Below are 14,881 nucleotides of genomic sequence, written 5' to 3' on the forward strand. Positions count from 1 at the left end.
TAAATTAGGCTCAAAGCCTTGCAGCACACTTCCTCAGAACAATATCAACCTCCAACCCAATACAATGCAATATACAGTTATGACATGCTTTAACATGGTAACAGTACATAGAATATTAGTTCAGTGAAACATCATCACGCTCGATAACATATATACATATACATCAGTCATACAGTCATTTCATTCAATTAGGGGTCTAGGTAAGCTTACTGACCCTACTGTAGGTTCATAGTCGTCTTAGGCGACCAGTGCAACCTTGGCAACAAATCAGTAAAAATGGGCTCACACACCCATGTTGTCTGCCCGTGTGGGCTCACACGGCCTGAATTGGTCTTGAATCACACGACCTAGCCCAGAATCCCACATACCCGTGTGGCTTACCCATGTGGGCCCACACGACCTAAATCAATCGAGCTCATGTGTCGCACACAGCCTACCTGGCTATTACACAGCCATGTCTAATGCGCACGGCCTGGCCTTGTCAATTACATACCCGTGTTATGACACACAGCCTACCACACAGGCAACCACACGCCCATTTGGTGTCAATTGTAATGTTTTCAGCTTTCATCGAAACCTTATTTTCTATGCAATCGAGTACACACCTGGTTTCAATTGATGCTAAACCAGTCCCCGAGCACTCCAGAACCTATAATTGACCAATTTCACTCAGTTTATCATTTAATCAAATGGACTAAACTAAACCCAAAACGGAATATTCATCTCTCAAGTGAAAAAAAGACATTACCTTCTATCAAAGAACGGGAATTCCATGCCCTTAGAACGCTAATGAATGATAATCAGCCCTTCGATTAACACCTATAAACCAGTCAACCCTTCTTTAACTAATATTCAAAAGAAAACGTTAAGATCAACCGGAAACCAAACTTACCAAACGATCAAGATTACGCGCAGCATAAAAAAAGAGGTGAACTTGAATAAAACCACAAAAATGAGAGGGAGGGAAAGATGGAATTTGACAAAGAGAGGGGGAGAAAAGAACAGAGTTTTGCAAAAAGAGAAAACTGACAGAATAATTCTGATAACCCCCTATCCTAACTCCCCTTACTTTTCTTTATCCAGCACCCCACTACTTAGAGTCCAACCACAGCACAACTCTTGCCGAGAACTAGACAAAAATAATACTATAATACTATCCCTTACCAACGCAGAGAATCGAACACAGGACCTCCAACACTCCAACACTCCACTTAACCACCAGACCAGTAAGCCCATTTTGTTAACTATTTACCAATTATTAAACTTAAGCCCTTTAGGCCAGGTTAAGGCTTGATTTAGAAGAAAAACAATTTTTTTCCCAAAACATAGCTCGAACTTAGAACCTCTCACACACACCTAGAACACTTAACCACTGAAGTAGATACACAGTTGTGTCAAAATTCACAAACGCCGAAATTAAAAAAAAAATTGGGGCGTTACAACTTGCCACTGATAATTATTCAGTGACATTTCATCTATAAACTCATAAGCTGCTTCAGGTGTTTTGTTATTTAAAGTCCCACTGACGGCTACATCGATCAATTGCCTAGTTAAGGGGTTCAAACTGTTGTAAAAATTTTGAACCTGTAACCATAGAGGTAACCTATGGTGAGGGCACCTTCTCAATAAATCCTTATACCTCTCCCATGCATCATAAAGGGTCTCGAAATCCATTTGTACAAAGGAAGAGATATCATTCCTTAGCTTAGTTGTCTTAGTCGGTGGAAAGTACTTTAACAAAAATTTCTCGGTCATTTACTCCCATGTAGTGATAGAACATTGTGGTAGGGAGTTCAACCACTGTTTAGCCTTATTCCTCAACAAGAAAGAAAACAACCAAGGGTGAATAGCATCATTAGAAACGCCATTTATCTTAAAAGTGTCGCAGAATTCTAGGAAATTAGCCAAATGAGTATTTGGATCTTCATCCTACAAACTATCAAACTGAACAAACTATTGAATCATTTAAAAAGTGTTAGGTTTCAGTTCAAAATTATTTGCAGCAATAGCAGGTCTAACAATACTCGATTCAGCCTCAGTTAAATTAGGCTTGGCATAATCGTACATAGTACGAGGAGCAGGGTTTGCATTTGCAGGATTCGCAGTAAGTAGCTGATTATTCTAATTTTCTGCCACCTCCTCAGTATTAATAACTTTCTCTTACCCTTCTATTGTACTTTTTCGGCTTTGCCTTACTTCTCTATAATTTTTGCAAGCTGTACTTTCAATTTTGCTGTAAAACAAAGGTGGTTCCGACGAGTTTCTTCTAGTTATAAACTAAATAAACCTGCCAGAAGCAAAAAACTAAAGGAACCTGCCAGAAGCAAATAAAAGAAAAATTAGAAAATAAGAAAAAAATAAAATACAATAAAAATAAAAATGGCTAAAGTAATAAAAATTAAGTGTTACTAATATTTTAGTCCTTGGCAACGGCGCCGAAGGCTTGATGATGATTCACTTAACTAACTAAAATCACGACAAAGGCAAGCGCACCTATCGAATAATAGTATAGCTGGTGAGTCGGGAATATCGTATCCACGAGGACTAAAAGTATTGGTAATTACTATCTTTTTATTATCTAGCCTATAAATTGAAGGGTTGTTTTTAATCTAAAATTAAACTAATTACTAAGAACTTGATACAGAATAAAGTAAGAAAATAATCGAATAAACTCATATGAGAGACAATATCCAGGAAATAATCCACCTAGAGTTCACTTATTATTTTGAATCTGAATTAAACGATTTATTCACTTGCCTTAATCCGTAGAAATCCCTAATTTATATTAATATCTCTTTTGAGAGTAAAAATAACTGACTCTAGGTTGATTAATTGAAATCTCTTTCTAATTAAAACCCCTATTGTCGCATTAACTCGATCTATGGATTCCCTTATTAGATTTGACTCTAATTCGGTAGATTTATGTCGTCTATTTCTAGAATTACATGTAACTCCACTCAATTATGCCAGATCCACTCTTAAACAAGGACTTGCTCCACTGAATTAAGCATATCAATCATGAATTAATATCCTGAAAACATTAAAACATGGAATAAGTACACATAATTGAGATCAAGAAATCAAGTATCTATCATGTAATTCAGAAAATTAAATAACAAGATCCATCATAGGTTTCATCTTCCTTAGATATCTAGAGGGTTTAGTTCATACTTTTGGGGGAAAACATCTCAAAATTAGGAAAACAACAAAACATAAAGAACCCAAAAACTTCTAAATAAGTTGACTGGAGATTTTCAATCTTGAAGGAGATCATGCTTTTGAGTTGATTCCGATTGCGTTCTCCGAGTAATTTCTCTTTCTTCTCTACATGCTCTCTTAGGTCCTCTTCTAGTGTGTATTTATAAACGTTAGAATGCTCAGAAACCCTAAAAATTGGTTTTTTTTAGGTATCTGGGAAATAGGGTTCGAAATCGACACGAGCTGTACATAGGAGTGTGGCCAGCCCATGTGGGAATAGCCAGGCCGTGTGGATCTTGAAAGTAGCTTGTTTTGTTCGATTTTGGCCCGTTTTCTGCTTCTTTTGCTCCCCTATGCTCTCTTAAGTATAGAAACATAAAATTAAAGGATTAGGAGCATCAAATTTACTAAATTACATAATAAATCATCCAAAAACATGCTAAGCATGGGATTAAAACATGTTACTTTTATGGTTTATCACCTTGTGATGTTGACAATATGGTTTTTGGCTTTGCGTTGTTCACTAAATTTTCAAAAATAAAATTACACACTTTATCGAAATTGGAAAATGATGTTATGACATACTTTCAATCCCCAAAATCAACATCCAAAACGAACCAATCATAAAAACACACTAAAATCCAATCATTATTTTGGCTACAAGCATAAAACATTTGCCCTTAACATTAAAACCAGCCCTTTTTAGGCGTTCGAATACTTACCTTTTAAAGCATAGTTTTTTTTCCCAGCATACTTAATTCGACGGAGAAGTACATACCTCATGATTCACACCGAACAAATCACATGAGAACGATAAGATATCCACCACTACACAGAATCGAAAACATTATCCTCATGAACTGAGCGATTAACCCATATATCACAAAAAAAGGTACGTTGATCAAACTAGTTCCCTTACAATGCGTAGCTCGCAACGAAACATAAGAGAACGTTGGTAAAGATCAAATTAATGGTAGAATAGAAGGAAAAACGAAAAATGATCTAGATCGAGAAATAGTAGAACAACAAATTGATAACGTTCAAATATGGAAATAACAAATGAAAAAGAAACTATCCATTAAATTTGTTTGTTATCCATATCAACTACTCAAATTTTGACCATATGGGCAGCATAGACAAAGACAAAGCAAAAATAATTTCGCTTTGCACACACGAGATTCAATTATGGGATCTTTGGGTAAGCTGAAGCTTTATCACTGAACCAATAAACTCATTCTTGTTAATAGTTGAGCAAGAATAATAATACGTTATATAGTTAAAGTTAGGAGTTGGAATAAAAATAATAAAAATTCAAAGGTAGGGATTTGAACACAAGACCTCAAGCATATAAACAAAACACATATCCACTTAACCAAATTAATTTACTTAACAGGATTTAACAATTTTAAAAAGGAACTTTGGAGCGTTTCAATTGTGTTAATAGTACTCTCAACAAATGAACCTAATTTTTCATATAAAACCTAACAAATAATTAACAAATAAAAAGAATTATGAAAAAGCTTCCTACAAGCCTTTTTTTTTTCAAATCATCATCTTTTGCATTCTTGGCAACTAGAAGAATCATGTAATAATATGTACCCATCTCTAAGCATAAATTTTATTGTAAAATTTATCTTCATCTAATTTTTGTTGCAATTTATTTAGAAAAATATGTAAATTTTTTGGGTCTTCGACTTTTCTAACATGTTTTAGATTTTTTTATTTTTGTAATTTTTATCTTTTTAGCTACATATATTTTTATAATTTATAATTTCTTTTATATTTTAAATTTTTATGTAATTTTATATATTTGTGACTAAATTAAAAATTTTCATAGTTGAGTGATCAAAATAGAAACATGCTAATAGTTGTGTGACTAATTTTATAGTTTACCTTTTCAAAATTCAAAAAGTATAATAACTAAAGGTGATCAAATTGAAGAATGTGTCTAAATCTACAATTCTTGCATAATACGAGACTAATAGCAAAATTTGACTTCATAGATTTAACCGCTACGATTTAGATCAATATTGAAATTTCAAAATAAAATAAATATAAAGACTAAAATTGACTAAATCATAGTAGAATAATTAAATGTGAAACTCTCGCATGTTGTACAAGACTAATAATATAATTTAGACTTTCAAATAGTGGTAAAAGTACCACAAAACTCCCTATTATATCTTGGATTACATTTTAGTCTCTCTATCGAAAAATGGACAAATTAGTTCATGTACGTTAGGTGAGTGAGCAAAATAACTTATCTATTAAAATTGCATCGTTAAAGGTTTGTTTTGGTGTTTATATGCAAGGTATAATAATAAATTTAGCCTTGAACCTTAACACATTATTCAATTTGATCCCCACTCTTTTATTAGAAGTAAATTAAAATTTTTCGAAACTAATAAAGCTAAAGGATCAAAAAGCCTTAGCAACAATTTTAAAAAAAAATCAATTAAGCCTTTTAAATTTTAAAGATTAATAAAAAAATTATAAAAATTATGAACAAAATTTATAAAATAAAGGTTATAAAATTTAAAATTTATATTTTTATTAAAAATAACAATAGAGGTCCAAAAATATTAGGGTCAATTTTTTAAAATCTTATAACGATTAGATTTTAACGGTTTGGTAATGTTATTGTTTAATACAAAATTTAAAAATTTGTTTATACTTTTATGATTTTTAAATTTTAAAAGAGCTTTTTTTTTTTTTTGTGTGTGTGGTGTACATGGATTATGGTATTTTTGACCCTTTAGCTTTATTAGTTTCAAAATTTTCTAATTTACTTTCAATAAAAGATTAAGGGTCAAATTGAATAAATATGTAAAGGTTAAGTGTTAAATCTATTATTATATCCAGGGGCATAGCCAAGGGGTTAGCATGACCCCCTAAAATAGAAAATTTTTCATTTAGGCCCTTTAAAATTTTTAAAATTTTAAATTAGTAAAGGTAAAATTACACTTTAGCCCATCTAAAAATAACAAGTTTGATTTAATCCTTTAAAAATTATAAATATATATGTTATTCAAATAGTAAAATTACATTTTTACTATAATAAAAACTAAAATTTAATTTCGGCCTCTCTAAAAAGTTTTTTTGCCTTTGCCCCTGATTATATCTTATATATAAACATCAAATTTAAACGGAAGAATTATTTTGCTCCCTCAACTAATGTATACGGATTAATTTAGCAATTTTTTTAGTAAAGGGACTAAAATGTAATATAGATTATAGTAGAATGGGTTTTGTGGTAGTTTTACCTCAAATGGCATATCAACATCATTATGAATTATGAACCGCGCGATGAAACGTGGCAACTATAGGGTGTCGGTGGGATTGGCTTTTGTCTATGTCACCTGCCTGTGACACTCAACATTTCCCTTGCCCTTTTACATCCTTCTTTGCTAAGTCAGTGCATGCAAACATTTAATATATCTCAGCATTTACATTTAACTTAAAATATTACTACGTATTTACTTTTTTTTAAAAATAACCCATAATACTGTAGAAAGGGAAAACGTTATTGGGAGTAACAATGAAAGACCTAACTTTCTACTGCATTAAAGAAAACCTCCTTCGCACGTGGTTTAAATTTTTTTCTGGAAAATAGTGATTAATAATATTTTATTTTAAAAGTAATAAATGGAAAAATAAAGTTATTGCTGGCATTGGTTTGACAGCGGAGCGGAGCGGAGCTGAACTAGAACACAGCCACATCCACGTGGTGCTAATCAATGTGTTCACAACTCCCTATGGCTGTAGTTCGAAGTTCATAAAGTGGATCTTTACTTAAAATCACAAACTAAAAATGTTAAAAAAGTTATAAGGCTATATTCCAGTGTAATTTTTCTTTATATATAAAAGATATCAAAACATAAAAACATTCTTAAAATTATATAATTTATTTTGTAAAATCATAACTTAACTTAGTTGGTATTGAGATAATTCGTGACACTAATTTAATTACGAGTTTAATATATAATATAGATATACATAGGAGGCATATAAGGATAATTATCTAGTACACTTATTCTAAAGTTTTTAACTCTACAAACAAGATAGGCATAAAACTTATTTAGCCCTCTAATTTTAAAAAAAAAATTATTTTAGCCATTAATTTAATTTTTCGCCTTTTTTAACTTCCGAACTTACATTGTTTGTTAAATCACCCTATAATAGATGGAAAATTTAATGTTTGTTAACTTTGTTAACATAGTATATACGGATTGCTACATTAGCAATTAATTATTTTTAAATTTTAAAAATATAAAATTTTTAAATTTTAAAAATAATTAATTGCTAATATTACATACATGTGGATGTCATGTCATTAAAGTTAACAAACGATAACTTTTCTACTTATTTTAGGGTGATTGGACAAATAATACAAGTTAGAATGAGTAAAAGATAAAAAATTACTAAAATGATTTTTATTCATAATGCTAATAGGATATTTGAATTTAAAAGGTTAAAACTATCATCAATGTATCAATTAATAATTAATAATAAATGTAATATAAAAGCAATAAAAATTATGAAAATTATATAATATTAATCATCGATTTATAAAAGATTATATAAATGCATAACTATAACTAGAAATCAAATCGATGTGTATGTGTATGAAAACCATGTATTTAAAACACAATTGTATGTTTTAAAATTACATATAATTAATAACGAAATGTATAGTTTGAAACTAATAAATCAATATATACAACTTATAGAGGTAATAAAGTATGCATAATATAATTAAAATATATATATTATATCAAAATAAAACTTTAGTTTAGTAATAAAATTAATATTTTATTGATGTAAATAGCATAAGTTCAGATTTAATTTCATCCAAAATTTTATTAAATTTTTAAAGATTAAAAATATTAAAATATCTTCAAATAATATAACTTAACTTAATTATTAAAAGATATTTTCATAACTTCCAATAAAAAATATTATTTAATAAATTCTTCAAGCATGTTATAAAAGAAAAGAAGGAAAAAATGCGTTGAGAACTTTCTTGCCCATCGCATAGTAATTATACTTCCATCTTTCTCGCTAAAGTATGATTGTATGGTCCTACTTTGTTTGAAATTACTGTGTTAGAACACCAAATGAAGCTTAAGTAATTGGGACATTTTAATGTGCATCATAATTCATCTTTTATACAAAATGTGATTCGCTATAAAGTGGTGATTTAGGGTCTACAGTGTTATTATATAAAGTTCTTTTTCCTTTTGGAATAAAGTGGGAAAAAGAAAAGAGAAGGAATATAAGGAATGGGTAAAAAATCCCACAACAAAACAATTTTCATTATTGTATCAAATCAAGAAGAAAAGTAAAAGTTACTGATCTCATTTAGTGCTACAAAATTCATGGTAATCATTGCAATTTCTAGTTTGGTCAATGGTTGAATTTTTAATTTTATACTTCATCTTCAAAAGTGTTATGCATATATCCATCTACACCTATTATTCTTTTTCTATCAACACCTAAATCAAATTAAATTTAAACAATATTTATTTGGGTTATGATTCCTCCTCACGTATTATCATTAAGCTTAAGACCTCATCTAAGATAGAACAAATGTTTAAATTTTGAAAATATCATTATTAAAAAAACAACTATAAACTTCAAAATAAACAGTATATATGTATAATACTTAAGGCCTCATTAACAAAATAATATTATCTTAATTTAAGATAACTATTAAAAAATTACATAATACTAATTATCACGTTCGTAAAAAGAATTATGAAGTACCCAAAGAAAATATAAAATTGTGAATTAGATTTTCATTTTCACCTAACAGTTTTAGCTCATTACCAAGTAGAAGATGCGGATTATTTGGTCATGCAACCTGCTACCAAATTCATAATTTAATTATTTTTAGAATCTAACTCCATGAAAAATTGCAAAATAAAACTATATCATTTTAATATACATATTTATTTATTTATTTATTTATTTATTCTTTTCTTTCCTGTCTCATACCAACCGGATATTTTTGTTTAATATCATTTCTTCACTCTAAACCCTACTTTCTTTTTACTACAAAATTTATAAAATAAATATAATTTATATGGTGTATAAAATGGATTGATGGTATTTAATTAGAGATAAATACCAAAAGTCTCGATAAAATTAAAATATTTTAGGGATCGAAATTAAATTATAATTTTACTATAGTAAAAATATAATTTTACTATTTTAATAGTTTATATCTTTATAATTTTAAAAATTAAATCAAATTTTTACTATTTTTAAGAGTCAAAATATAATTTTATCTTTATTAATTTAAAATATTAAAATACCTAAATAAAAATTTTCTATTTTAAAAGGTCAAGGCCTTGTCCATCCTCCTGACCAATGCTAAAATAAATTTCTATATAATGTGCAATATTATATATAAACTTTAATTTTATACATTAAATTTTAATTTAATTTCACAAATCAATACTAATATTATCGAATAAGTACAATTTTATATTAATATATTTCTTATACGAATAATATATTAATCAAATATAAAATAAATATTTACATTTAATTATTTAAATATGTATAATTAAATTAAAATTGAAATTTTATGTATACATATTAACCATAATTCAAGTTTCAAATGTATAATTGCACAAATTTAAAATTAATATATCAAGTTATATATTGAATCAAAATTCATATATACATTTGATATTTATCTCATTTAATTATTATACAAATCTACTACAATTATTCTACTTCATAATCGGATAAGTAATTAAAAATAGAGAAAATTAGACTCAATTGATTCGGTCCAATCTCTTATTTCAATCCATAACTCGCTTTGTAACCACTAAACAAATAATTATACTTTGATTAATTAGAGAAACAAAAGAAAAAAAAAGAGAAAACTTGTTTATTTGTTATTTGGCTAAGAAATCCTATAATCTAAAAATATTTATACATCAAAATCAAAATTTTACTATAAAAATAACAAAATTATAATTCCTTTTTTATTTTCTAAACACTAAATAAATTTTTTCCTTTACTAACAATCCCTATAAACATTAGAATTTGTTTCACATAAACATATTAGCTTCATAATTATGGAATTAAGATCATGACTGCTATTACCGCGTTGGATTATTGAATAATCAGCAGTTGAGTTGGAGATCGAACTCATGAGTGAACTCGCTTCCTGAATTGACTCCGTCGATGTGATCAAATCCACATTCTTCAGTAAATACCCGTTCCCGACGAGTTGACTCAAGATTTCTGACTCCGATATCGAGTTCTTCTTCTTCTTATGCTGCATTGTAGCTCTGACGATCTCCGTCAACATTGCATTGGCTAGTCTCCGAATCCCTCTAGCTCCACCCATCAGAATAGCTGAGTTGACTTGCAAATGGGACTGAGTTTTATCCGAGTTCCTCTTGCTGTGCTTCCCACCGGAGCTGCTTTCCTTTGTTAACAAATAAACCGATTCGGGACTCCTATTCCTGACACGGCCGAGTGGGTCACTCAGTAACATCAAACTTTTAACATCCACTAACGTTATATGCTTAAAATTTCGCCTGATTCTCCCTAATAACATCGGATAACAAGCCCATCTTCTAAAACTCATCGGAACGTGATCTAAAAACCCAGCCAGCGAGTTCTCTGGATCCAACTCGTTCACATCGAATCCCACTACCGAGCCGTAAGTCAACCGAGTTGACTCACCTTCAGCTTCAGTTGAATTGCCGGAATTCCCTCGACCCTTCTTTCCCCAAATAGTCTCCCCAACATCTTTTTTCCCAGATTTCCAAAACTGGGCCGACTCGAAACTAAAGACCGAGTCACGAGAACCCTTGTTATTGGAAGCTTTATAGTGTTGAATAAGATTGAAGAACGAGTCGTTCTCTTCATGAATAACAAGGTTAAATCCCGAAGACGAAGACCCAAAAAGAAAAACAATGTCGGCTTTCGAAGTAATACCAGACCTATGCAAGACTCGTAAGAAAAGCCTGAGTTCATCTTCGGTCACATCTTCAACAACATGGCTGACAATAAGATCGTTCATGGCTTTCGTCCCACGTCTGTACAAAGTTCCCATCCTTTGTAAAGCAAACGAAGATGGCAAAACCCCAGGGTTTTTCTTAACATTAAGTGGTTTGTTATAATCCCACAAGGGGAAAAACCATTTCAAAGGAGGAGGAGGAGGAAATTGGGTCTTTTGAGATAAGAACCGACGAGAGTTTTTAATGGTGGGAGAAGGAATAAAAGATGGTGTGGAAATGGAAGGTTCAAAAGTAGAGAGAGTGAAGAGAAGAATCGTGAGGAAAACCAAAACAAGGCAAATGGAAATAGTGGATTGAGCTTTAGAGAAAAGGAGACTGGAAGAAGCTGTTCTTCGAACAAATCTTGTTGACGGTGGCGTCGTGGTGGTGGTGGTTTGGTTATCAACGGAAGAATTAGTGATTTTGTTTTGGTCGCCATGGAAGAACACCAAGAGTAAACCCATGCCTTTGCTTTCTTTGTTGCCGTTGGCTGCTGCAAACCCCATTTTTTTTTTTTACTTTCTTTGCTTTTTCACATCCTTTGATGGCCCCCTTTGGCTTTTTTTTTTTTTTTTTTTTTGGCTTCGAGTGGTGGAGAGGATTGTTGTTTTCACAAGGACAATAGAGACGGGCTTATGGATACTGTTATTTGGTGGAAATATAATGTAATTTTATCTACTTTATAATTCTATTTATTTATTTAGATAAATATTATCATACTGATTTCTTTTATTGTTTAATCACAATATCTAAGTATATTGATTATAGTAAAAATTAATTTAGATACTAATCTAGTTGTATTAATTATCTTCAAAATTATCTCAAGATAATGAAGGAAACAAAATATCTTTCTTTATCAACAATGATTAAAATTAATTTTTATTAATTTTATTCACTAATATAATAATGTGGAAATATATATTATTACGGCATAATTGCTATTTTAGAATGATTTATTTAGCCTTTCAATTTTATAAAAGATGTCATTTTAGCTTTCTATTAAAATTTTTGTTTTTGTTTTTAATTTTAAACTTACATTGTTTGTCAAATCACCTCATAAATGATGAAAAATTTAACATCTATTAACTTTATTGATGTGGATTTCCCATGTGAATGCCATGTCAGTAATTAATTAATTTTTCAAAATTTAAAAATTCAAAAAAATTATAAAGAATATTTCTAAAAAAATTAAAGAGTATTAAAAGTATAAAAATATTTTTTTTATTTTTTTATTTTTTATTTTAAAAAATTAATTAATTGCTAATGGGCATACACATGGACTACCACGTAGATGTCACGTTAGCAAAACTAACAAATACTAATTTTTTCATCCATTTTGAGATAATTTGACAAACAATGTATGTTCAAAAGCTAAAAGAGGTGAAAAATTAGATGGATAACAAAAATAATTTTTTTGTAAAATGGCAAAATTAATCAATGCCAAAAATTCATGTAAAAAAGCTTATGAGACCTTGGTTGAACTTTTGGGACATTGGTGTCATTTATTCAATGTCCGGTTAACTTATTACACAAATTTAGTCAGTAACCTAATAATAGTATAGATATATACATAATATTAATAATAAAATATGTGATCGAGTTTTGTGTAACAAATTTTGGTTTTGGTTTTGAAAATAACCTCAACATTTATGGTTTTTGGGTTTGAGCCCTTAACCATTTTTTTATTGACACCCTCAACATTACAATTTTTTCAGAAATCAACCTAATTTTAACAGTAAACGTGAGTTGATCGTCAATCAAACTGCAAGTAAATAAAATAACCTATGTGACATGCTACATAAGCACGATATCATAGATGACATCATCTATAAAAAAGAATTGTTATGAGTGCAACGAAACCAATGAAAACTAACAGCGAAACCCAAAAAATTCCAATGAATCTAACTTCTTCTCCAACCTTTCTTCTACTACGGACTTCTCCAGTTTCTACTTTTTGGAAACGTTTTCAGTTTCTTTGTTGTCTTCCTCTCTCCCACGCTTCGATTTGGAGTCATTGTTGGCATTGTCCCTAGCATTAGGGTTTTGGGCAGAAGAGTCAAGGTTTTCGAGATCCATGTCTTCAATTGGTGGGTTGGCCTTGGCAGGCTCCGATGACGCCTCTTTCTCCACCATTGAGGAAGATAAGATTTCAAACCCTAGAATGTTTGGCGACAGTAGAGGAGTTAATAAAGTTTCCATAGAGGTTTTGTTTAGCTTCCCACGGGTAGATATGTGATGAGGAAGACGAATCGAGCCGCACATGTACTAGCTGATGCAGGTACATTCTATTTTGAACCTATGTTCTGGGTGGAGGAGGCTCCATTGGCAATATAGATCGCGATGGAGCAAGATCATTGGTGGGTGGACCCGTTGGATTGAAGATAATGCCATTTTGCACTGGAATCGGAGAATTTTCAAATTTGGGTCTCCGATGGTGTCAATGATTTCGAGCTCTCTCAATTTTCAACCTTTTGATAAGATTTCTAAAGAACGGATTTGTGAAAGGCTACCTAAAGAAGTTTATTGATTTTGTTTTACTGGTTTCCATCTGATGCGAAGAAAGAGAGAATAAAGAAGATGGAAATAAAATGAAAAAAAAAATTGTTAAACAAATTTTCTATAGATGATGTCATTTATGACATAGTGCTTATGTGGCATGCCATAGAGGCTACTTTGTTGACCTGCAGTTTGATTGACGATCAAATCATGTTTACTATTAAAATTTGGCTAATTTTTAAAAATATCGTAACATTAAGAGTGTCAATAAAAAAAAAGTTAAGAGCTCAAACCCAAAAATCCATAAACATTGAGTGTATTTTTGACAATTATGCCTTTGGTTTTTTTTCTTATGATAAAAAAATAGATAAAGTGATAATACATAAATGATATTAACAAAATTTAAGCAACACAAATAATTTACTATTACAATAATAATTATTTAACTATATTATTAATTAATTAATGCTAGTATTTATTTTTCAATTTATATATCTAAAAAATACATACTCCTTTCTCATCAAAACAATTAAAAGAAATCTCCTTGTCAATGAGGTTTTTACTCAGTTGGAAAAAATGGAGATCTTGAGTCTTAAGTTGTAACAGCCAAAATTTCAGTGAAATCGAAACAGTAGTTTCGGGACCACAAATTCGAGTTTGAAAAATAAAATTATTTAAATTTCATAAAATGATAGGTAATATGATAGGAAAATTGCATGAAAATATTACGAATTTTTTTTATCAATTATATGTCTAATTGTAAAAAGGACTAAATTGAATAAAATGTCAAAGTTGGATTCTAATAACTATAAAATACCTATGGGATTCAAAATGTGAGGTCCTTATATAGCAATTAGACCATTTATGAAAAACATGTAGATATTTTTGGTGAGTCATCCATGGAAAAGTTGAAAAAGGGCAAGGACTAAATTGGAAATTGAATTAATTAATATATGTTAAATGATTAAATAGAATAAAACCCATTTTATATCATCACCTTCTCTAGAAAATACATGGAAACCCTAGGAGAGAGAAAGGAAACTTTTCAAGCTTGAATTGGTAAGTTCTATGTCCCGTTTTTAGTAATTTTTATATTTTTAAAATTAGGAAAGCTTAATTTCTCTATTTGGGAGATTAATTTGAAAAGAAATCAAGGTTTAGAA

At 30.0% G+C, this 14,881-nt stretch overlaps 1 protein-coding gene and 1 non-coding gene across 2 annotated transcripts; one reads left to right on the plus strand and one right to left on the minus strand.

Annotated features, from left to right (window-relative positions):
* Positions 1–1,600: 1,600 nt before the first annotated feature.
* On the plus strand, positions 1,601–1,707 carry LOC128281806 (small nucleolar RNA R71). The gene has a single exon (XR_008272078.1). It is a non-coding gene; the product is annotated as a small nucleolar RNA R71 (small nucleolar RNA).
* An 8,270-nt stretch (positions 1,708–9,977) lies between these two features.
* Positions 9,978–11,883, minus strand: LOC108480934 (uncharacterized). Its single transcript, XM_017784082.2, has one exon. The coding sequence runs from the start codon at positions 11,726–11,728 to the stop codon at positions 10,232–10,234; it is 1,497 nt and encodes a 498-aa protein (XP_017639571.2). The 5' UTR covers positions 11,729–11,883; the 3' UTR covers positions 9,978–10,231.
* Between the last annotated feature and the right edge of the window lie 2,998 nt (positions 11,884–14,881).

Source organism: Gossypium arboreum, chromosome 1 (assembly GCF_025698485.1).
Source record: "Gossypium arboreum isolate Shixiya-1 chromosome 1, ASM2569848v2, whole genome shotgun sequence".
In the NCBI taxonomy this organism is placed as follows: Eukaryota; Viridiplantae; Streptophyta; class Magnoliopsida; order Malvales; family Malvaceae; genus Gossypium; species Gossypium arboreum.